This window comes from Pogoniulus pusillus, chromosome 16 (assembly GCF_015220805.1).
Source record: "Pogoniulus pusillus isolate bPogPus1 chromosome 16, bPogPus1.pri, whole genome shotgun sequence".
NCBI lineage: Eukaryota > Metazoa > Chordata > Aves > Piciformes > Lybiidae > Pogoniulus > Pogoniulus pusillus.
The window spans coordinates 2,302,577-2,322,926 of NC_087279.1; the positions used below are offsets into that span (position 1 = coordinate 2,302,577).

Here is a 20,350-nt window from a genome sequence, read left to right on the forward strand (position 1 = left end):
GGCCATTTCCTCTTGTCCTATCATTAGTAATTGGGGAGCAGAGACCAGCTCCAGCCTCACTGCAACCTCCTTTTATGTAGTTGTGGAGGGCAGTAAGGTCCCCTCTCAGCCTCCTCTTCTCCAGACTGAACACCCCCAGCTCCCTCAGCCACTCCTCAGAGGCCATGTTTGCCAGACCTCTCCCCAGCCTCTCTGCCCTTCTCTGCCCCTGCTCCAGCACCTCAGTGTCCCTCCTGTACTGTGCTGACCCAAACCAGACACAGCACTGGAGCTGTGGGCTCAGGAGTGCTGAGTACAGGGGCATGAGCACCTCCCTCCTCCTGCTGGTCACACCATTGCTGATCCAGGCCAGGATGCTGTTGGCCTTCTTGGCCACCTGGGCACACTGCTGGCTCATGTCCAGCCAGCTGCCCACCAACACCCCCAGGTCCTTTTCCACCAGGCAGCTCTCCAGCCACTCCTCCCCCAGCCTGTAGGGCTGCTGGGGGTTGTTGTGGCCAAAGTGCATGAGCTGGCACTTGGCCTTGTTAAAGCTCACACAATCACTGGTAATTTGGGGTGCTTCTGTAGTGGAGAAAGCACCACCTTTACTACATACATTTAACTGAACTCCAAAGTGCCTGCACAACAGGAGGTAAAGTAGTGGCAGAGGTAAGGGGTAATTAGATCTTCATGGCTGTGAAAGGCACAATCCACTTAGGCACACAGGTACAGCTCGGACGTCCAAAGTCAATTTTCAAGCAGGACTTAGAGATTTACAGAGCATAATGGGGTTTGCATTCTCATACCCCTTCTGTAATCTGAAGATGATCCCAGCCAGCTGAAATTCAGAATGATGTTTAAGGTCATCTTCAGCCCTTGGACTGAAGTCAATGGGGGGTTTGTGCCTATTAATGACTTCCCTCCAGGGGAGTCCCAATAGCTTGGCAATGATATCAAGGTGAATGAAAGCAAATGCTGAGCAGAGGCATTGGCTGAACCTTCCTGGGTCACACTGAACAAAGAACCTTCCACCAAGCTCCTGGGCCCTCTTCCAAATCAGTTCCATCATAGAATCAACCAGGTTGGAAGAGACCTCCAAGATAATCCAGTCCAACCTAGCACCCAGCCCTATCCAGTCAACCAGACCATGGCACTAAGTGCCCCAGCCAGGCTTTGCTTGAACACCTCCAGGGATGGCCACTCCACCACCTCCCTGGGCAGCCCATTCCAATGCCAATCACTCTCTCTGCCAACAACTTCCTCCTAACATCCAGCCTAGACCTCTCCCGGCACAGCTTGAGACTGTCCCCCCTTGTTCTATTGGTGGTTGCCTGGCAGCAGAGCCCAACCCCACCTGGCTACAGCCTCCCTTTAGGTAGTTGTAGCCAGCAACCACATTTGCATTACTTTCCACACCCCCCCTTAGAAGATGCTTTTCACAACCTGGACAAAACACACAAGCAGATGGAGACAGAAGCCATTTGCATCATTGCCCACGGAGCGTCACGGCTCCATTGGCTGCAGACTATAAACGAAGCTAATCTGGCCCATAAAGTAGTCCTGAAGATGAGATTCCAGTGCACCTCAATCAATTTCAGCTTGCAGAGGGCACTGGTTGGAAGAAATCATAGCCTGTCTCCACGAAGGCAGCCTGAAAGCACTTTAACTGATGACTAGCACCCACAAAAGCATTAAAGCTTTTTGCTCTCGAAACACTTGACAGGATTTGCCTCCTGATATTTATGGCTCTAATATCTCTCAACACTGTCTCTATAAAACCTGTGCCTGACTTTTTAAAAGCCAGGTTTTATGTCACCACCTCACCCCCTCCCCTTTCACAAACACACAAAGATGAAGCTGTTCTGCCCAGGTCCTTGCTGCTGATGTCAGGACTGCCTGGTGGGCAGTGCAGCTCTGAAGACAACCCCCTTCTGAAATGGAACTTCATCGAGTTTCAGCTGCAGAGCTGCTGTGCTCTGATGGGTAAGTCTGAGAGGCACTGATTTCAGATGTAGTTTACAAGCCAGGGGTAGAAAGCTTTCTGATTTGACCTTTAGAACAGCAATTCCACCACTGGGATTTCTGCTGACAGAGAAGAACAAGTTGTAGAGGCAAACATCCTGCCAAGTCCTCTGGAAAATGTTTGGCCTTGGCCTTTATTACTGTAGGCATCAAATGAGGTATGGCCTGTCCGTGGCTACCAAGTGGCCAGGGGCAGTTTGGACTTCCAGGTCTTTCTCAAGTTGTGCCAGGGGAGGTGTACACTGCTGTTAGAAGGATGTTCTTCACAGGGAGAGTGATTGGCACTGGAATGGGCTGCCCAAGGAGGTGGTGGAGTCTCTTTTCCTCATCAGGATGGAACACCACATCCTGTCCTCACCTCATCCTGTCCTCACCACAGCCTGTCCTCACCACAGCCTGTCCTCAGCACTGCTCAGGCTACACCTTGAGTGCTGTGTCCAGTTCTGGGCTCCTCCATTGCAGAGAGATGTTGAGGTGCTGGAAGGTGTCCAGAGAATGGCAGCAAGGCTGGGGAGGGGCCTGGAGCACAGCCCTGTGAGGAGAGGCTGAGGGAGCTGGGGGTGTGCAGCCTGCAGCAGAGGAGGCTCAGGGCAGAGCTCATTGCTGCCTGCAGCTGCCTGCAGGGAGGCTGTAGCCAGGTGGGGTTGGGCTCTGCTGCCAGGCAGGCAGGGACAGAACAAGGGGACACAGTCTCAAGCTGTTCCAGGGGAGGTCTAGGCTGGATGTTGTTAGGAAGTTGCTGGCAGAGAGAGTGATTGGCATTGGAATGGGCTGTCCAGGGAGGTGGTGGAGTGGCTGTGGCAGGAGGTGTTGAAGCCAAGCCTGGCTGGGGCACTTAGTGCCATGCTCTGGTTGGTTGGGCAGGGCTGGGGGATAAGATTGGGCTGGATGAGCTTGGAGGTCCCTTCCATCCTGCCTGATTCTATGATCTCAGCACCTCTCTGGGATTTGATCCTTGTTTCCAAAGAAGCAACAAGGCAGCCCCAGTGCTTTCTCCCCCCCCCTTAATGCCCCTCATCTTCCTGGGCAATAGGAGCTCTTAGCAGCACCTGCAGGTCACCTGCTGTTCCCTTCCCAAATCAAATCACTCTGTGAGGTTACCAGAAGAAGAAAAACAACCTCAAAAGAAGAAAAAGCACCTCCTCAGCTTTCTGTTCCACTTCATAAAAGCTGCCTTCTGTAGGAGGTATTTCAAATGCTCATTTTGAAGCCACTCTCTGTTGCTTGAGACAAAATGCTGAGGACTCAGAACATTTGATGTGATGACTTTTATCTGGAACCTCTGGGCAGACATTTCCCTCTTGGGTTGACTTGAGGGGAGTCACTTTATGCTCAGAAGTTTTATTCTGTTCTTTTTTCCTAGCCAAACAACAGTTATTGAACATCTTCCACACAGATGACTGTGCAGTAGCCACAAGCCAGTGCTTTTGCTGGCAGGAGATCCTGCACAGCCCTCTTGGACTTCACAGGTGGGCATTAACTTCCACTGGTTGAGGTAGCTTCTCCTCCTCCTCTGCTCTGCTCTAGTGAAATCACATCTGGAGGACTGGATCCAGGTTTGGGCTCCCCAGGTCAAGAGAAACAGGAAACTACTGGAGAGAGTCCAGGGCAGGCTGCAGCACAGGCTGAGAGCCCTGGGGCTGAGAGCCTGCAGAAGAGCAGCCCCAGAGGGCAGCTGAGCAATGCTGGCAAGAGACAAAGGAGCTGTGGGGGGCAAGAGGCTGGGGCCAGGCTCTGCTCAGTGCTGCCCAGGCACAGCACAAGGATCAACAGGCACAAACTGGAACCCACAAAGTTCCATCTGAACAGGAACTTTGCTGTGATGCTCTGACAGGGAGGTTGGATTCAATGACCTATGGAGCTCCCTTCCAACCCCTAGGATCCTGTGATGATGCTGGAGGCTGGAGCAGGCTGCCCACAGAGGTAGGGGAGTCTCCTTGTGTGGAGAGCTCCCAAGCCCAGCTGGGCACTGTACTCCTGGGCAAGCTACTGGGGGTGCCCTGCTTTAGCAGGGGAGCTGGACTGGCTGATCTCCCTTCCAAGTCCCTATGAGTGCAGATGGTCTGTGTGCTCCCCACCAGACCACAGGACTCTATTCTCTGATTCCATTCTATCCTATGATTATCTGCTGCCCCTTCCAACTTTGCACAGCTAAAAGAGAGCAAATTCAGACCCCAAACCACACAGAACAACGTGCCACAAGCTCACTGAGCCAGAGCTTCCAAGAACAACTTTCCTTTCCTTGATAGAAAGAGAAAGGGAAAAGCCCCTGCAGAGCTGCTGCTCCTCAGAGGGTTCTCTGATGGCTCAGCCTGCCTATGGACATGCAAATTATGCTGCTGGGCAGCATCTCTTAGAGAGGAAACATTTTGTCATCCCATTCATCTCTTGTGTCTAATGAGTGATGAAATGGCAGTCACATCTCCTGCAGACAGGGAAACTAACACAGGACAACTCCTGACACACAGATTTAAAGCTCTGCTGTCCTCTGCATGCCAACAATGACTCCCTGCTTTTGCTTTCCAGAAGGGAAAAGGAAAAGGAAAAACCAAAACAATCAAAAAGCAGGCACTAGAACAAAATTTCCCTGCATTGGCCTTAAAGGCCATCCATGGGAACAGAGATTCTCTTGCAGAGTCTACTACAGGTGTTTGGAACTGTGCTTCACCAGTGGGTGCTGTAGCCATTATTTTCACAGGCTCACAGGATGGCAGGGTTGGGAGGGACCCTAAGAGCTCATCCAGTCCAACCCCCTGCCAGAGCAGGGCCACACAGTCCAGCTCAGGGCACACAGGAACACATCCACACAGGACTGGAAAGGCTCCAGAGAAGGAGACTCCACAGCCTCTCTGGGCAGCCTGTGCCAGGGCTCTGGGACCCTTCCAGGCAAGAAGACTTCCCCCTTGTGCTGAGATGCAACCTGCTGTGCTGCAGCTTCCATCCATTGCTGCTTGTCCTATCCTAGGGAGCAGTGAGCAGAGCCTGTCCCCTCCTCCTGACCCCCCAGCCCTCAGATGTTTATAGACATTGATTCAATCCCCTCTCAGCCTTCTCCTCTCCAGACTAAGCAGCCCCAGGTCCCTCAGCCTCTCCTCACCAGGCAGTGCTCCAGTCCCCTCATCATCCTCGAGGCCTCCCTTGGACCCTCTCCAGCAGATCCCTGTCCCTCTTCAACTGGGCAGCCCAAAACTGAAGGCAGTACTCAAGAAGGGGTCTCAGCAGCATACATTTGAAGACAATTCTGATGTGCACTGATAGAGAAGAGACCTAAAGATAGTGATACCACCAGACTAGGTAAACAAAATCATTCCATTTGACAGGACAGGGGACAGAGAGCCAAAAGCATCCTAATAAGTGGGGAAATAACACAGTCCTCTTGGTTCCTTGTCTCAGCCTCTGCACATAAGACCAAGAAGAGGTGACAGTGTGCTCCTGGCTCTCCAGAGGTTTGTGCCACTCTAGGATCAGCTTTTACAAGCTGTTTGGCTACATCTGTAATGGGAAAGAACCCTGACCACAGAAAGCCTTAATTGCCACCACAGATGTTTATGTGGTTTGAGGCTCATCACAGCCCTTCTGGTTCACAGACTGCAGTGGGTCACAGACCTCTGACCTCTGTCATGAAGACAGAGAGCAGCTGGAGACTGCTTGCTAGGGGAACTGTGGCCCAAACTCACTCCTGCATGAGAAAAGAGTACTGATGGGCATGCATGACAGCAAGGGTCACTGCATGGGGACACGGCACAGAACCACAGAATCAGGCAGGGTTGGAAGGGACCACAAGGATCAGCCAGTTCCAACCCCCCTGCCATACCCAGGGACACCTCACACTAGAGCAGGCTGCCCACAGCCTCAGCCAGCCTGGCCTTAAACACCTCCAGGGATGAGGCTTCCACCATCTCCCTGGGCAGCCCCTTCCAGCCTCTCACCACCCTCATGCTGAACAACTTCTTCCTAACATCCAGTCTGACTCTCCCCATTTCCAGCTCTGTTCCATTCCCTCCAGTCCTATCACTGCCTGACAGCCTCAAAAGTCCCTCCTCAGCTTTCTTGTAGCCCACTTCAGATCCTGCAAGGCCACAATAAGTTGGCAGGGGGTTGGACTGGGTGATCTCCTTCCAACCCCTGCCATCCTGTGAGCCTGTGCATGAGGCAGGAGAACACAGGGAGCTGGGTTTGTGCCCTTCCCAGCCAGCACAGCCATGACAAAACAAACTTCCTTAGGAGAACAAGCAGGGACAGCTGATGGGATCTGGAAGCCAGGCAGAACTGTGCACACCCAATCTTCCCAGCTGCATCCTGACTCCTGGCAAAAAAAAACCCAAAGCAAGGCAGCCTAAACCCTCCACCTCCTTAATTTCCAGGATGTTCTTCTCAAACACATCATCATGGGCTCTGCAGCAGGACCTTGACTGCCTGGACAGATGGGCAGAGTCCAGTGGGATGGGGTTCAATAGCTCCAAGTGCAGGGTGCTGCACTTTGGCCACAGCAACCCCATGCAAAGATACAGGCTGGGGTCAGAGTGGCTGAGAGCAGCCAGAGAGGGACCTGGGGGTGCTGACTGATACCCACCTGAACATGAGCCAGCAGTGTGCCCAGGTGGCCAAGAGAGCCAGTGGCATCCTGGCCTGCATCAGGAATGGTGTGGTCAGCAGGAGCAGGGAGGTCATTCTGCCCCTGTACTCTGCACTGCTTAGACCTCACCTTGAGTGCTGTGTTCAGTTCTGGGCCCCCCAGTTTAGGAGGGACATTGAGATGCTTGAGCGTGTCCAGAGAAGGGCAACGAGGCTGGGGAGAGGCCTTGAGCACAGCCCTAGGAGGAGAGGCTGAGGGAGCTGGGATTGGTTAGCCTGGAGAAGAGGAGGCTCAGGGGTGACCTTATTGCTGTCTGCAACTACCTGAGGGGAGGTTGTGGCCAGGAGGAGGTTGCTCTCTTCTCTCAGGTGGCCAGCACCAGAACAAGAGGACACAGCCTCAGGCTGTGCCAGGGGAGATTTAGGCTGGAGGTGAGGAGAAAGTTCCTCACTGAGAGAGTCATTGGACACTGGAATGGGCTGCCCGGGGAGGTGGTGGAGTCGCCGTCCCTGGAGCTGTTCAAGGCAGGACTGGACGTGGCACTTGGTGCCATGGTCTGGCCTTGAGCTCTGTGCTAAAGGGTTGGACTTGATGATCTGTGAGGTCTCTTCCAACCCTGATGATACTGTGATAGCGTGAATCAATCCCTGCAGTGACTGCTGGGCTGGTTTGAGGGGAGGCAGAGACTTTGGGGGGTCCCTACAAATGTCTTCATCATGAATTGTTCTTGAAGGAATGACTTCATTCATCATCTCATCTCCACAAAGCAAAACGAAGGCACTTCAGGTCCGGCAGGGAGGAACTGCAGCAGCAATTAGAGTTTGTTTCTTAGCAACTAATAGCAGAAAAAGGATGGGATTTGCTTGGGGCCAGGAATGATTCCAGCAATGGGAATATGGAGAAGAATCCCTTTCACTTTAATGCTGGGGAGTCATTTTCTTTTTTCTCCCATCAGAATGCAATTATTTGGAGATGGTAGGCCAAGGACCCAAAGTATTCTCTTCACACCCACATCAGGACTCTGTTTCTTTTGGCACTGGTTGCAGTGTGCAGTGCTGAGCCCAAGCTGCTAACTCATGTCTAGGAATGACTTTTGCAGAAACCCTTCTAGAAAAGAAATTCTGCTAATTGGGTTGAGGCAATCCCAGGCACCAATCCAGGCTGGGCAGTGCCAGGCTGGAGAGCAGCCCTGAGGAGAGGGACTTGGGGGTGCTGCTGGAGGAGAAGCTCAACAGGAGCCAGCAGTGTGCACTTGCAGCCCAGAAAGCCAAGCAGAGCCTGGGCTGCAGCAGCAGAAGTGTGGCCAGCAGGGCCAGGGAGGGGATTCTCCCCCTCTGCTGTGTTCTGTTGAGACCCCACCTGGAGTCCTGCATCCAGTGCTGGAGCCCCTGGGACAAGAGGGCTGTGGAGATGCTGGACCATGTCCAGAGCAGGGCCAGGAGGATGCTCAGAGGCTGCAGCAGCTCTGCTGTGAGCACAGACTGAAAGAGTTGGGGCTGTGCAGGCTGGAGCAGAGAAGGCTCCCAGGTGACCTTCTTGTTGCCTTCCAGCATCTGAAGGGGGCTCCAAAAAAGCTGGGGAGGGACTTTTTAGGCACTCAGAGAGTGCCAGGACTGGGGATATGGAGCAAAGCTGGAGGTGGGGAGAGTCAGCCTGGACATGAGGAGGAAGTTGTTGAGCATGAGAGTGGTGAGAGGCTGGAATGGGTTGCCCAGGGAGGTGGTTGAGGCCCCATGGCTGGAGGTGTTTCAGGCCAGGCTGGCTGAGGCTGTGTGCAGCCTGCTCTAGGGTAGGGTGTCCCTGGGCATGGCAGGGGGTTTGGAACTGGCTGCTCCTTGTGCTCCCTTCCAACCCTGACTGATTCTGTGATTCTAATGAAGTGTGGGGGGAAGTTTTTGGGCACAATGCTGAGGGTTGTGTGCATGCTGGAGGTTGGGAGCATGCTTGTGGCAGTGAGGAGGGAAGTGAAGTGTTCCTACAAGTGAATTAGCCTATGGACAACCCATCACAGAGTCGTGAATGGCTGGAAAAGACCTCAAGGATCATCAAGCACAACCTTTAATCTCACACTGACAACTCCACCACCAAACCATGTCCCTCAGCACCACATTCACAGGCTTTTAAACCCCTCCAGGCATGAGGATTCCACCACTGTCCTGGGCAGCCTGTTCCAGGGCTTAGTCACTCTTTCACTGAAGATTTTTTTCCCCTAATATCCAACCTAAACTTGGCACAACTTGAGGCTATTTCCTCTCACCCTGTCATTTGTTACCTGGGGAAAGAGACAGACTCCCACCTGTCTTCAGCCTCCTTTCAGGCAGTTGCAGGTCTCCCCTCAGCCTCCTTTTCTCATGTACAGAAGCTAAGTCTGAGCCTGCTCCGGTTCACCGTAAGAACTCCACCTCCAAACCCTTCCCCTCCAGGCACAGTTTAATCTTCAAACACAGCAAAACAGTTCAGACACACAAAAAATCAACCACTTGGCTTGACCGGGGCTGTCTGTAGGAGGAGAGGGAGGAGGAGGAGACACTTCCCTTTCCATTTAATCTCATTGCCCACAGCCCTGGGCTCTCAAGCACAACACAGCAACACTTTTCTGCAGCTCCAGTGTCCTCTGAGGACATCCATCCCTTAGCTCTGTTGTTCCTCCTCTCCTGGGGCCTCATTTCTCTTCTAAAAGTTGGTATCTCAGCCCCCCTAGACACCTTTAGATTAGTTTTGCCAACTGCATGCAATACTAAGAGCATTTAGCCTGGAGAAGAGGAGACTCAGGGCAGACCTCCTTGCTGGCTACAGCTACCTTCAGGGAGCCTGTAGCCAGGTGGGGTTGGGCTCTGCTGACAGGTAAGCAGCTACAGAACAAGAGGACACAGTCTCAAGCTGTGCCAGAGGAGGCCTAAGCTGGATGTTGTTAGGAAGTTGTTGGCAGAGAGAGTGATTGGCATTGGAATGGGCTGCCCAGGGAGGTGGTGGAGGCACCGTCCCTGGAGGTGTTGCAGCCAAGCCTGGCTGGGGCACTTAGTGCCATGGTCTGGTTGATTGGCCAGGGCTGGGTGCTAGGTTGGCCTGGATGATCTTGGAGGTCTCTTCCAACCTGGCTGATTCTATGATTCATTAGCATGGAGCTGTTAAATTCCAGATTCCAAGTTGGAAAGGCAGCAGTGGGATGAAGGACACCACCTGTCCTCCCAGTGAGGAGGTGTGCAAGATGCTAACTCCTGCCCCTGAGAAGCAGGTCCCATTTCTCTAACAGCTCATGGTTCACAGTCATCACTTTCAAGTACTTTTCACAGCAGGAGGCCACAGCAATGACAGGACTGAAAACCAACCCACACCAGACTGAACTTCATTTGCCTCTTTGAATGCTCATTTCCAACTCAACCACACATGACCAACAGGATGAGAAAGGCAACAGCTCCTGCCTGGCTACTCAGCAGCTCTCCAGAGGGTTCATTTCAAAGCACCATCACTGCAGGTGCTGCTGTCTTTGTGTATGCTCAGGTTAAACTGCAAATCCTGCTGAGGAGTTTAAAGCCAAATTGAGTCTGGTTATCACAGCAGGGAAAGGATATTTCATCTACCAGCACTGGGGGTGGCTCCATGGGAGAAGATGGAATCATCTGCTGGGAGAGCAGAGAGGAGCCAAGGCCCCATCCCCGGTGTGCTGGTTTGAGGTTAATTGAAATATTTTACTGAGAGAAATTAAACCCTTAGCTGTGAGAAGAAAGAAAAGAGAACAACAGTTCCCTGGGTCACTCATCCTTCTGCTCAGAAACACAGCTGGTCAGAACAGAGATGAGGCACTCACTGCTCACACGCTGCGCACCTCTCACTTCTGCTGTGCCTTCTTCCTGGCGGTCTGGTCTCTGTGGCTGTCTCTGCCTTAACTCTCTAATCAGAATCAACCAGGTTGGAAGAGAGCTCCAAGCTCAGCCAGCCCAACCTAGCACCCAGCCCAACCTAGCACCCAGCCCTGCCCTGCCCAACCAACCAGACCATGGCACTAAGTGCCCCAGCCAGGCTTGGCTTCAACACCTTGAGGGATGGCAACTCCACCACCTCCCTGGGCAGCCCATTCCAATGCCAATCACTCTCTCTGACAACAACTTCCTAACAACATCCAGCCTGAACCTGCCCTGCCACAGCTTGAGGCTGTGTCCCCTTGTTCTGTTGTTGGGTACTTGGCAGCAGAGCCCAACCCCACCTGGCTACAGCCTCCCTGCAGGCAGCTGCAGACAGCAATGAGCTCTGCCCTGAGCCTCCTCTTCTGCAGGCTGCACACCCCCAGCTCCCTCAGCCTCTCCTCATAGGGTTTGTGTTCCAGGCCTCTCAGCAGCAACCCACCTAACCCTTTTCCCTCCAACCTCCTTATTGTCTTTTTGACATCTCATCTCAGATCTCAAGCTTTATCAGGTGAGATATACATAGGCTGATCTGGTTATTGCTGAAGGGAGGGAAAGAGGGAGAGGGAAGAGGAAATTGGGTTGGGAGCCCTCCTGGGGACTCTGATTGTTTCTGGGGGGGGCATTGTGCTTCTGGGTTACTTTTAACTTTTATATAACTGTAACTATTTGTGTACATAGAATCACAGAATCAGTCAGAGTTGGAAGGGAGCACAAGGATCATCTAGCTCCAACCCCCCTTTGGCATGGAGTAGAACATGCTGCAGACAACCAGGGGCAGATGTAAGCCTGGCACTAGCAGAGGCCACCAAAAATAAGTGAAATTAGATGTTGATGGAGAGGAGAAGGCTCCCAGGTGACCTTCTTGTGACCTTCCAGTATCTTAAGGGGGCTACAAGAAAGCTGGGGAGGGACTTTTGAGGCTGTCAGGCAGTGATAGGACTGGGGGGAATGGTAGGTTCAGACTGGAAGTTAGGAAGAAGTTGTTCAGCATGAGGGTGGTGAGAGCCTAGCAGGGGTTGCCCAGGGAGGCATTGGAAGCCTCATCCCTGGAGGTGTTTAAGGCCAGGCTGGCTGAGGCTGTGGCCAGCTTAATGTAGTGTGAGGTGTCCCTGCACATGGTGGGGGGCTTGGAACTGGCTGATCCTTGTGCTCCCTTCCAACTCTGAATGATTGTGTGATTCTCTGACATCTAGTCCTCCAAACCCTCACTCCTGAGAATGGTCTGCAACTGCTGTGCAGAAGAGGCTGGAGAGCTTCTCTAAGGAAGGAGACTGATGCTGTCTCACCCTGTAGACCTCTTGAAGCCTTTCCCAGGCCTCCACTTCATGGGTTTGTGCCTATGGAATGAGAATCATTTCAGCTGGAAGAGACCTTTGGGACCCTCAAGCCCAATGGTTGATCCAGCACTGCCAGGTCACCATTAAAGCATGTCCCTCAGCACCACAGCTCCATGGCTTCTCACTTCCTTCAGGGATGGAGGCTCCACCAATGCCCTCTGCAGCCTTCTCAGGGAAAACATTTGCCTGATATCCAACCTAAGCCTCTCTTGGTGTAACCTGAGGACATTTCCTTCCATCCTGTTGCTTGTACCTTGGGAAAACAGCCTGACCCTCACCTCTCTTCAACCTCCTTTCAGGTGGCTGCAGGAAGGCAGAAGACCTCTCTGCTGTGGAGATGTGGATATAAAAGCAACTTTGAGCACCTGGCTGCACTGCTCTTCCATCCTGGAAATGATTTCCCACTCAGCAGCAGTAATTTGGCAAGGACACTCAAAGCTCATCCCACTTGTGGTGACCTCTCCATACCAAGCTGTGCCACTCTCCTGCCCACATCCAAGAGCTGCCCAGCACCTCTGAGCCGTGCCAAAGAGAGCAGGAGCTGAGCAGGCAGAACAAGCTGCAAATTCATCACTTTCTGAGGGGTATGGTCCAGCTCTGGTGCCACTAAAAATCAATAGGAGCTTTATAGTCCACTGAAACAGAAGCAGGATGCAGGCCACAGTAAACAACCTGAATCCTGTGTCTGAAGGGGTGGGGACATCTCTAAACTGCTGCATCAGAGCTCTGCTTCTTTTCTAGGCATAACTTCTTATTGATTTCACTGTTATTTCCAAACAGAAGCTACAGTGGAGTGAATAAAATTGTCAAGCTCAGCCCTATCCCCCTCAAATCAAAAGCAGATAATTTAATCTAGCGCAGCTGTGGGTTTGGACAGCAGTTTGGAAGAGTCACTCTTAGAGTCCAGACATGGAGATTAAAGCTTGGGCTTGGCATTTTATTGGGTTTAGTTGCTGAGTGCCTGCACTGCTACAAACACAGGGGTTAGGGTATCATTAATCCATATTCTGGTACTGTGGCAGAGCAGAATCCTTAGCTTGCTGAAAGTAATTATCAGTGCTGGGCCTGATCGTGTTCAGTGTCTTTGCTGATGATCTGGACTAGGGGATTGAGTCCAGCAGCAGTGGGTTTGCAATGACACCAAGCTAGCAGCAGGTGTGGAGCTGATGGAGGGTAGGAGAGCCCTGCAGAGGGAGCTGGCCAGGCTGCATGGGTGGGCAGAGGCCAATGGGATGAGACTGAACAAGGCCAAGGGCAGGGTTCTGCACTTTGGCCACAACAACCCCAAGCAGCACTACAGGCTGGGGCCAGAGTGGCTGAGAGCAGCCAGGCAGAGAGGGCCCTGGGGGTGCTGTGAGAGAGGAGCTGCAGAGGAGGCAGCAGTGCCCAGGTGGGCAGCAGAGCCAATGGCATCCTGGGCTGGCTCAGGAGCAGTGTGGGCAGCAGGACAAGGGAGGTTCTTCTGCCCCTGTGCTCAGCACTGCTCAGGCCACCCCTGGAGTGCTGTGTCCAGTTCTGGGCTCCTGAATTGCAGAGAGATGTTGAGGTGCTGGAAGGTGTTTGGAGAAGGGCAGCAAGGCTGGGGAGGGGCCTGGAGCACAGCCCTGTGAGGAGAGGCTGAGGGAGCTGGGGGGGTGCAGCCTGCAGCAGAGGAGGCTCAGGGCAGAGCTCTTTGCTGTCTGCAGCTGCCTGCAGGGAGGCTGTAGCCAGGTGGGGTTGGGCTCTGCTGCCAGGCACCCAGCACCAGAACAAGGGGACACAGCCTCAAGTTGTGCCAGGGCAGGTTCAGGCTGGATGTTGTTAGGAAGTTGTTGTCAGAGAGAGTGATTGGCATTGGAATGGGCTGCCCAGGGAGGTGGTGGAGTGGCTGTGCCTGGAGATGTTGAAGCCAAGCCTGGCTGGGGCACTGAGTGCCATGGTCTGGTTGGTTGGGCAGGACTGGGTGCTAGGTTGGGCTGGCTGAGCTTGGAGCTCTCTTCCAACTGCTTGATTCTATGATTGTATGAACATTCAAATGCAGACAGGGTTGGCACTGGGAAAGACTTTTTTTAAGGGAAAATCAGATTTAAAAAAGAGCAAGTTTCAAATGTAAATGATAAAGCACAAAGTAAGTACTTGGGGGGGGGGGAAGGGGGAAATATTATCACTTTGATCATAATAAGTTTGTAACCCAAATACATATTTCAAGGATTAAATTGCTGACCTTCTCTGACCTCTGCAGGAGGTTGAAGAGAGAGATCAGAGTTTAATCTGCAGTGAAAATGTGAGAGAAGAATAGTACAGCCCTTGAAGAAAGAACAAGCAGGTATTAATGCTGCCCCAGGACTCACAATTTAACCCTTCAGAGGAGAGGAAAAAGTAATCCAGCTCAAGCCCCCCTGGCACTGGCCTCACAAGACTCAGCACTAATCTCCCTAACACAAAAATGCCACAGCCCTGCAGCCAGGCTGCAGAGTTAGGCACTGCTGGGATGAAGGGGAAAGCAGGACAGGTTAAGCAGCACAATCTGGAGTCTTTAAGCAAGCATGGAAACATTTGGGGTGGAAAAGCCCTCTAAGATCAAGTCCAAGTGTCAAGAAAACACCACCATGGCCATTAAACCATGTCCCCAAGCACCATGACTGCTCATTTTTTGAACAGCTCCAGGGATGGTGGCTCCAACACCTCCCTGGGCAGCCTCTTCCAATGCCTGATCAGTCTTTTGATAAAGGTTTTTGCCCTCATATCCAAACTAAGCCTCCCCTAAGGACATTTCCTCTCTTTCTATCTCCTGCTACCAAGGAGAAGAGATCAATCCCCACCCAGCTCCAGCCTCCTTTCGGGGGGCTGTAAGGAGCACTGAGGTCACCCCTCAGACTCCTCCAGACTAAACAATCCCAAGTCCCTCTAATGCTCTCCCCCAGCCCTGCTCTCCAGACCCTTCCCTACCTATGTTGCCCTTCTCCACAGAAGGAGACTCCACAACCATTCTGGGCAGCCTGTGCCAGGGCTCTGGGACCCTTCCAGGCAAGAAGACTTTCCCCTTGTGTTGAGCTGGAACCTGCTGTGCTGCAGCTTCCATCCATTGCTGCTTGTCCTATGCCAGGGAGCAGTGAGCAGAGCCTGTCCCCCCCTCCTGACCCCCAGCCCTCAGATGTTTAGAAACATTGATTCAATCCCCTCTCAGCCTTCTCTTCTCCAGACTAAGCAGCTCCAGGGCCCTCAGCCTCTCCTCAGCAGGCAGTGCTCCAGTCCCCTCATCATCCTTGTAGCCCTCCACTGGACCCTCTCCAGCAGATCCCTGTCCCTCTTTAAGTGGGGAGCCCAAAACTGAAGAGGAAAAGAAGAAGCTTTGGGTTTCAATTCCATTTTCCTAACTAAGAATCATTCAGCTCCAGTTTGTATTTGGCCAGCTAGGACATGTGAAAGAGCTCTGCCAGATCTGTCTCCCATGAATGGGAACAACCAGGCTAAGAGCAGTCCCTGCAGTGACTTAGACTGAAGCACAGGACCTGTGGGTACTGCCACTGTGAATTTCTCCCTTATAAAGTGTTTGCTCCTTGAAACATTCCGAAGCTTTAATTCCCCAGGGGAAGGAAAAATCAATGATAAGATCCAGACACTTTCCTCGGTGGCCTCTTGCTGAAGAAATAAGATATTTCACCTTCCATACTGCATTTCATTTCAGCTAATTAATCACAGCCCAAGGCATCTACTCCTCGTTCCCATTTCCCCTCTAAATCCAGGTGTTTACTCCACTAACAGCTCAGGGAATCCTTTGTTGTGCAGCAGGAAAAGGTCAGAGGATGGAGGCATTGCTCTCAGGTTTTCCAGCGTGCTGCAGGGAGGGAGGTTGTGTTGCTACTTACAAGCAAACTGTAGCTTTGCTTCTCTGCTGACAATGGTTCCAAAGGGGTTTGTTGCTACACACTGGTATGTTCCAGGATCTTGGGTTTTATTGGGATTATTGATCAACAGGTTGCCTTCCACCACGCTGTAGCGGTAATCCATACCGATGTCGATACTGGTTCCATTTAACCTCCACCTACGAGCACAAGATGCCAAAGTCAAACTGCTGCTGGCATTAATGAGTGCTCCTGGGTGTTGGACAGATACAGCAAGGAGCAAATTAAGGGAACAAATAGAGAGAGAGGTAGCTAGGTAGAGAGGTAGGGAGGGAGATAGAGAGGTAGGGAGGGAGATAGGTAAGTAGGTAGGTAGATAGAGAGGGAGGTAGAGAGGTAGGTATGTAGAGAGGGAGGGAGGTAGGTAGAGAGGGAGGTAGAGGTAGAGAGAGGTAGAGAGGGAGGTAGAGAGAGGCAGAGAGGGAGGTAGAGAGAGGCAGAGAGGTATAGAGAGGGAGGTACGTAGAGAGGGAGGGAGGTAGGTAGATAGAGACATTGGTAGAGAGGTAAGGAAATAAGTAGAGAGGGAGGTAGATAGAGGTAGAGAGGGAGGTAGAGAGAGAGGTAGGTAGATAGGTATAGAGAGGTAGGTAGATAGAGAGGTATAGAGAGGGAGGCAGGTAGAGAGTGAGGGAGGCAGGTAGAGAGGGAGGCAGGCAGGTAGAGAGGGAGGCAGGCAGGTAGAGAGGGAGGCAGGGAGGCAGGCAGGGAGGCAGGTAGAGAGGCAGGCAGGCAGGCAGAGAGGCAGGCAGGCAGGTAGAGAGGCAGGCAGGCAGGTAGAGAGGTAGGGAGGCAGGTAGAGAGGCAGGCAGGCAGAGAGGCAGGCAGGCAGGTAGAGAGGCAGGCAGGCAGGTAGAGAGGCAGGCAGATAGATAAATAAGATCTAACCCATCTTTGACTCCTCAAAAAGAAGAGGTGCATGCCAAATGCAAATTGCCTGCCCAGTGTTTCACTGAAAGAGCAACAGCCTTGGCACACATGTCAGGCTCAGATATGATGAATGCCTCTGTAGCTGCAGTGCTGCTGCTCTGTGGAATTAATCATTTTGCAAAGGGAAGTCCCTGAACTAAGATCTCTGAACCATTCAAGCCCAAGGAGGGCTGCTTTTTCTTACCCACCTCCCAATTTGCTGGTGGTTTAATTTTTCAACTAGAGAGAATTCACTCCCAGCAGATGTTGGCACAAATTGGGGCACTGACAAACACCAGCACCACGCTGCCCTGGTTGGCAGAATCACAGCACCACAGAATGGCAGAGGTTGGAAGGAACTTTGAAATATCATCCAGTCCAAGCCCTCTGCCAGAGCAGGATCACCCAGGGCAGGTCACACACACACATATCCAGGCAGGTTTTGAGTGTCTGCAGAGGAGGAGACTCCACAACCTCTGTGGGCAGCCTGCTCTGGGGCTCTGTCACCTGCACAGTGAAAACGTTTTTCCTTATAGAAGCAGAGAATCAGTCAGGGTTGGAAGGGACCACAAGGAGCAGCCAGTTCCAAGCCCCCTGCCATGCCCAGGGACACCTCACACTAGAGCAGGCTGCACACAGCCTCATCCAGCCTGGCCTCAAACACCTCCAGGGAATGAGGCTTCCACCACCTCCCTGGGTAACCTCTGCCAGCCTCTCACCACCCTCATGCTGAACAACTTCTTCCTAACCTCCAGTCTGTCTCTCCCCATTTCCACCTTTGTTCCATTCCCCCCAGTCCTATCACTGTCTGACAGCCTAAAAAGTCCCTCCCCAGCTTTCTTGTAGTCCACTTAAGATACTGCAAGGCCACAGTAATGTCACCTGGGAGCCTTCTCCTCTCCAGACTGAACAGCCCCAACTCCCTCAGTCTCTCCTCATAGCAGAGCAGCTCCAGCCCTCTGCTCATCCTCATGGCCCTTCTATGGGCACCTTCCAGCACATCCATAGCCCTCTTGTAACAGTGGCTCTAGAACTGGATGCAGTACTCCAGGTGGGGTTCCAGCAGTGTGGAGCAGAGGAGTAGGATCACTTCCCTCACCCTGCTGCCCACACTTCTCTTGCTGCAGCCCAGGCTCTGGTTGCTCTCTGGGCTGCAAGAGCACACTGAGGGCTCATATATAGAGCCTCTTGTCCACCAGCATCCCCAAGTCTCTCTCCTCAGGGCTCAGGCCCATCCTATATTAGTGCTTGGCATTGCCTCAAACCAGACGCAGAACCTTGCACTTATCTTCCCCTGGAATCCCCTCTGCTGCAGCCTGTTGCATCCTCCACCACCCCTTGATGGACAGAAAAAGGAACCACAGCCACGCAGCAGCTCCCCGCAGCAGAACCTACAGAGAAGCAATTTGAAGCTGTTCACACCAGTGACTCACCAGAGCTCCTTGCATTAACTAGCTGCTTGTGTCAGAAGGCAGCACACTGGCTGAGGCCTGACAACTCTAATTGGTTTCAGAGTGCCATTTACTTTGGTGAGAAAGGCACTAAAGCAGCCTCAATGATTTCCAGCAGCAGCAGCAGCAGCACTGTAGTAGTATCGGAGCTGTTTACCAAGGAGCCCAAAGCAGTTACTGAAGCTCAAAACCATTAGGAGCTTTGCCCACATTTCTGGAAAAGGATGGATAATCTGGGAGCCAGGATTATCCTTTCATAACCTTTGTGGATTCTATGGTGTTAGACTTCCTGATCAGAGAATCCCAGCACAGTGCAGGCTGGAGATCAGCCAGTCAGACCCCACTGCTAAAGCAGGGCAGCCACAGCAGCTTGCCCAGGGCTTGGAAGCTCTCCCCACAAGGAGACTCTATAACATCTGGGCAGTCTGCTCCAGGCCTTCAGCACCCTCACAACAAAGAAGTTTGTCCTCCTGTTCAGATGGGTCCTCCTGGGATCCTGTTTCTGCCCATTGCCCCTTGCCCTGTTGTTGAGCACCACTGAGAAGAGCCTGGCCCCATCCTCTTGCCTCCTCACCCTTTAGCTCTTGCTGAGCATTGCTCAGATCCCCTCTGGGGCTGCTCTTGTCTAGGCTCAGCAGCCACAGGGCTCTCAGTCTCTCATCAGTGATGCTTTTGTATTTCCTTATCAGCATCTAGGAAGTGTCTGGAGCTACACAGAGGCACCTGGAGATACTCTAGGGGTATCCCAGAGCTATGCTGCTTGATATGCTCAAGAGAAGGGCTCTTGGAGGACACTGATACAATGAGGATGCTAAGAAAAAACAACCAATGAAATAGTCAACAAACCCAATGGTTGGTCTGGGATTTCCTTTCACTTCACAGCTCAGCTTGACTTTCTTTTCCTCTGAATCCAAGGGGAAGATCATGCTGTTGGGCTCCTGCAGGAAAACCGGCCCGTGCAGCGTGCTGTCATCTGCGGGAAACAGAGGAAAGATGTGACAGGCACTGGATGCAATCTCCCTGCACTCAGAACATGGAAAATAAGGCTACTATAAAACAAGCATCTTAGCAACAAGAGGCTGTGAACCATCCAGCCTAGAAAAGATGTGATAATGACACTTTGGGGTTTTTGTTGTGGTGAGAGCTTGTTCCAACAGCCATTAAACCTTGCCTGGAGCCAGCGGTCACTGGTTGTGCCCTCAGCAGAGCTTAGGCTGAAATGTTAGCCACAGGTCACAGAACCACAGCATGTCAGGGGCTGGAAGGGACCTCAAAAGCTCATCCAGTCCAACCCCATTGCCAGAGCAGGATCACCCAGAGCAGATCACACAAGAATACATCTAGGAAGGGTTTGAGTATCTCCAGAGAGGGAAACTCTTCCTAACCTCCAGTCTGACTCTCCCCATTTTCACCTTTGTTTCATTCCCCCCAGTCCTGTCACTGCCTGACAGTCTAAAAAGTTTCTCCCCAGCTTTCTTATCCCCTTCAGATCCTGCAAGGCCACAAGAAGGTCACCTTGGAACCTTCTCCTCTCCAGAATGAACAGCCCCAACTCCCTCAGTCTCTCCTCACAGCAGAGGAGCACTGCTAACAGGTAAAGCTTTCCAGTGCCTGCCACTGTGCAGCTGGAGTAGAGTATGTGAAGAAATACACCAGCCCTGCTCAAAGCCTCACAGAAAATCACAGCAGTGAATTTCCTGCTCTCCATCCTGTTTGTGTCAGGCAGTTTTATCTCCAGGGTAGCCTTTGAGAACATAAAGGAAATCAACTTTTCTTCCCTAGAAAAGATCAGCTACCTTGATTGCACTCAGACTTTTCTGCTCATCAGTGACCACATCTGGCTGTGACTGAGCAGTGTCACAAGCACAGCACAAGGTAAGGACCCAGTGGAACTGCTCCCAGTCTTTTAGCTGAATGGAAGGAGCCATTTCCATTGGATATGCTCCATTCAGTATCCTAAGGGGTGCTGCAAGAGTCATAGCATCATAAAATGGTTTAGGTTGGAAGGAACCTCAAAGCTCATCCAGTTCCCACCCCCTGCCATAGGCAGGGACACCTCCCACTAGAAGAACCTGGGGAGGCACTTGTTAGGCTGTCAGGCAGTGATGGGACTGGGGGGAACGAAACCAAGCTAGAAATGGGGAGATTCAGACTGGATGTTAGGAAGGAGTTCTTCAGCATGAGGGTGGTGAGAGCCTGGAATGGGTTGCCCAGGGAGGCAGTGGGAGCCTCATGCCTGGAGGTGTTTAAGGCCAAGCTGGATGAGGCTGTGGACAGCCTGCTC

The 20,350-nt window shown here is 52.3% G+C and overlaps 1 protein-coding gene across 2 annotated transcripts in view; it reads right to left on the reverse strand.

The window, feature by feature from the left end:
• LOC135182285 (contactin-4) overlaps positions 1–20,350 on the reverse strand; it is a 434,616-nt gene that overhangs the window by 121,795 nt on the left and 292,471 nt on the right. For both annotated transcript variants that reach the window (XM_064156172.1, XM_064156171.1), the window contains exons 4-5: positions 18,913–19,039; positions 15,671–15,846 (exon numbers count right to left, since the gene is read on the reverse strand). In XM_064156172.1, the coding sequence (XP_064012242.1) occupies positions 15,671–15,846; positions 18,913–19,039 (303 nt within the window). The remainder of the gene's footprint in view (positions 1–15,670; positions 15,847–18,912; positions 19,040–20,350) is intronic.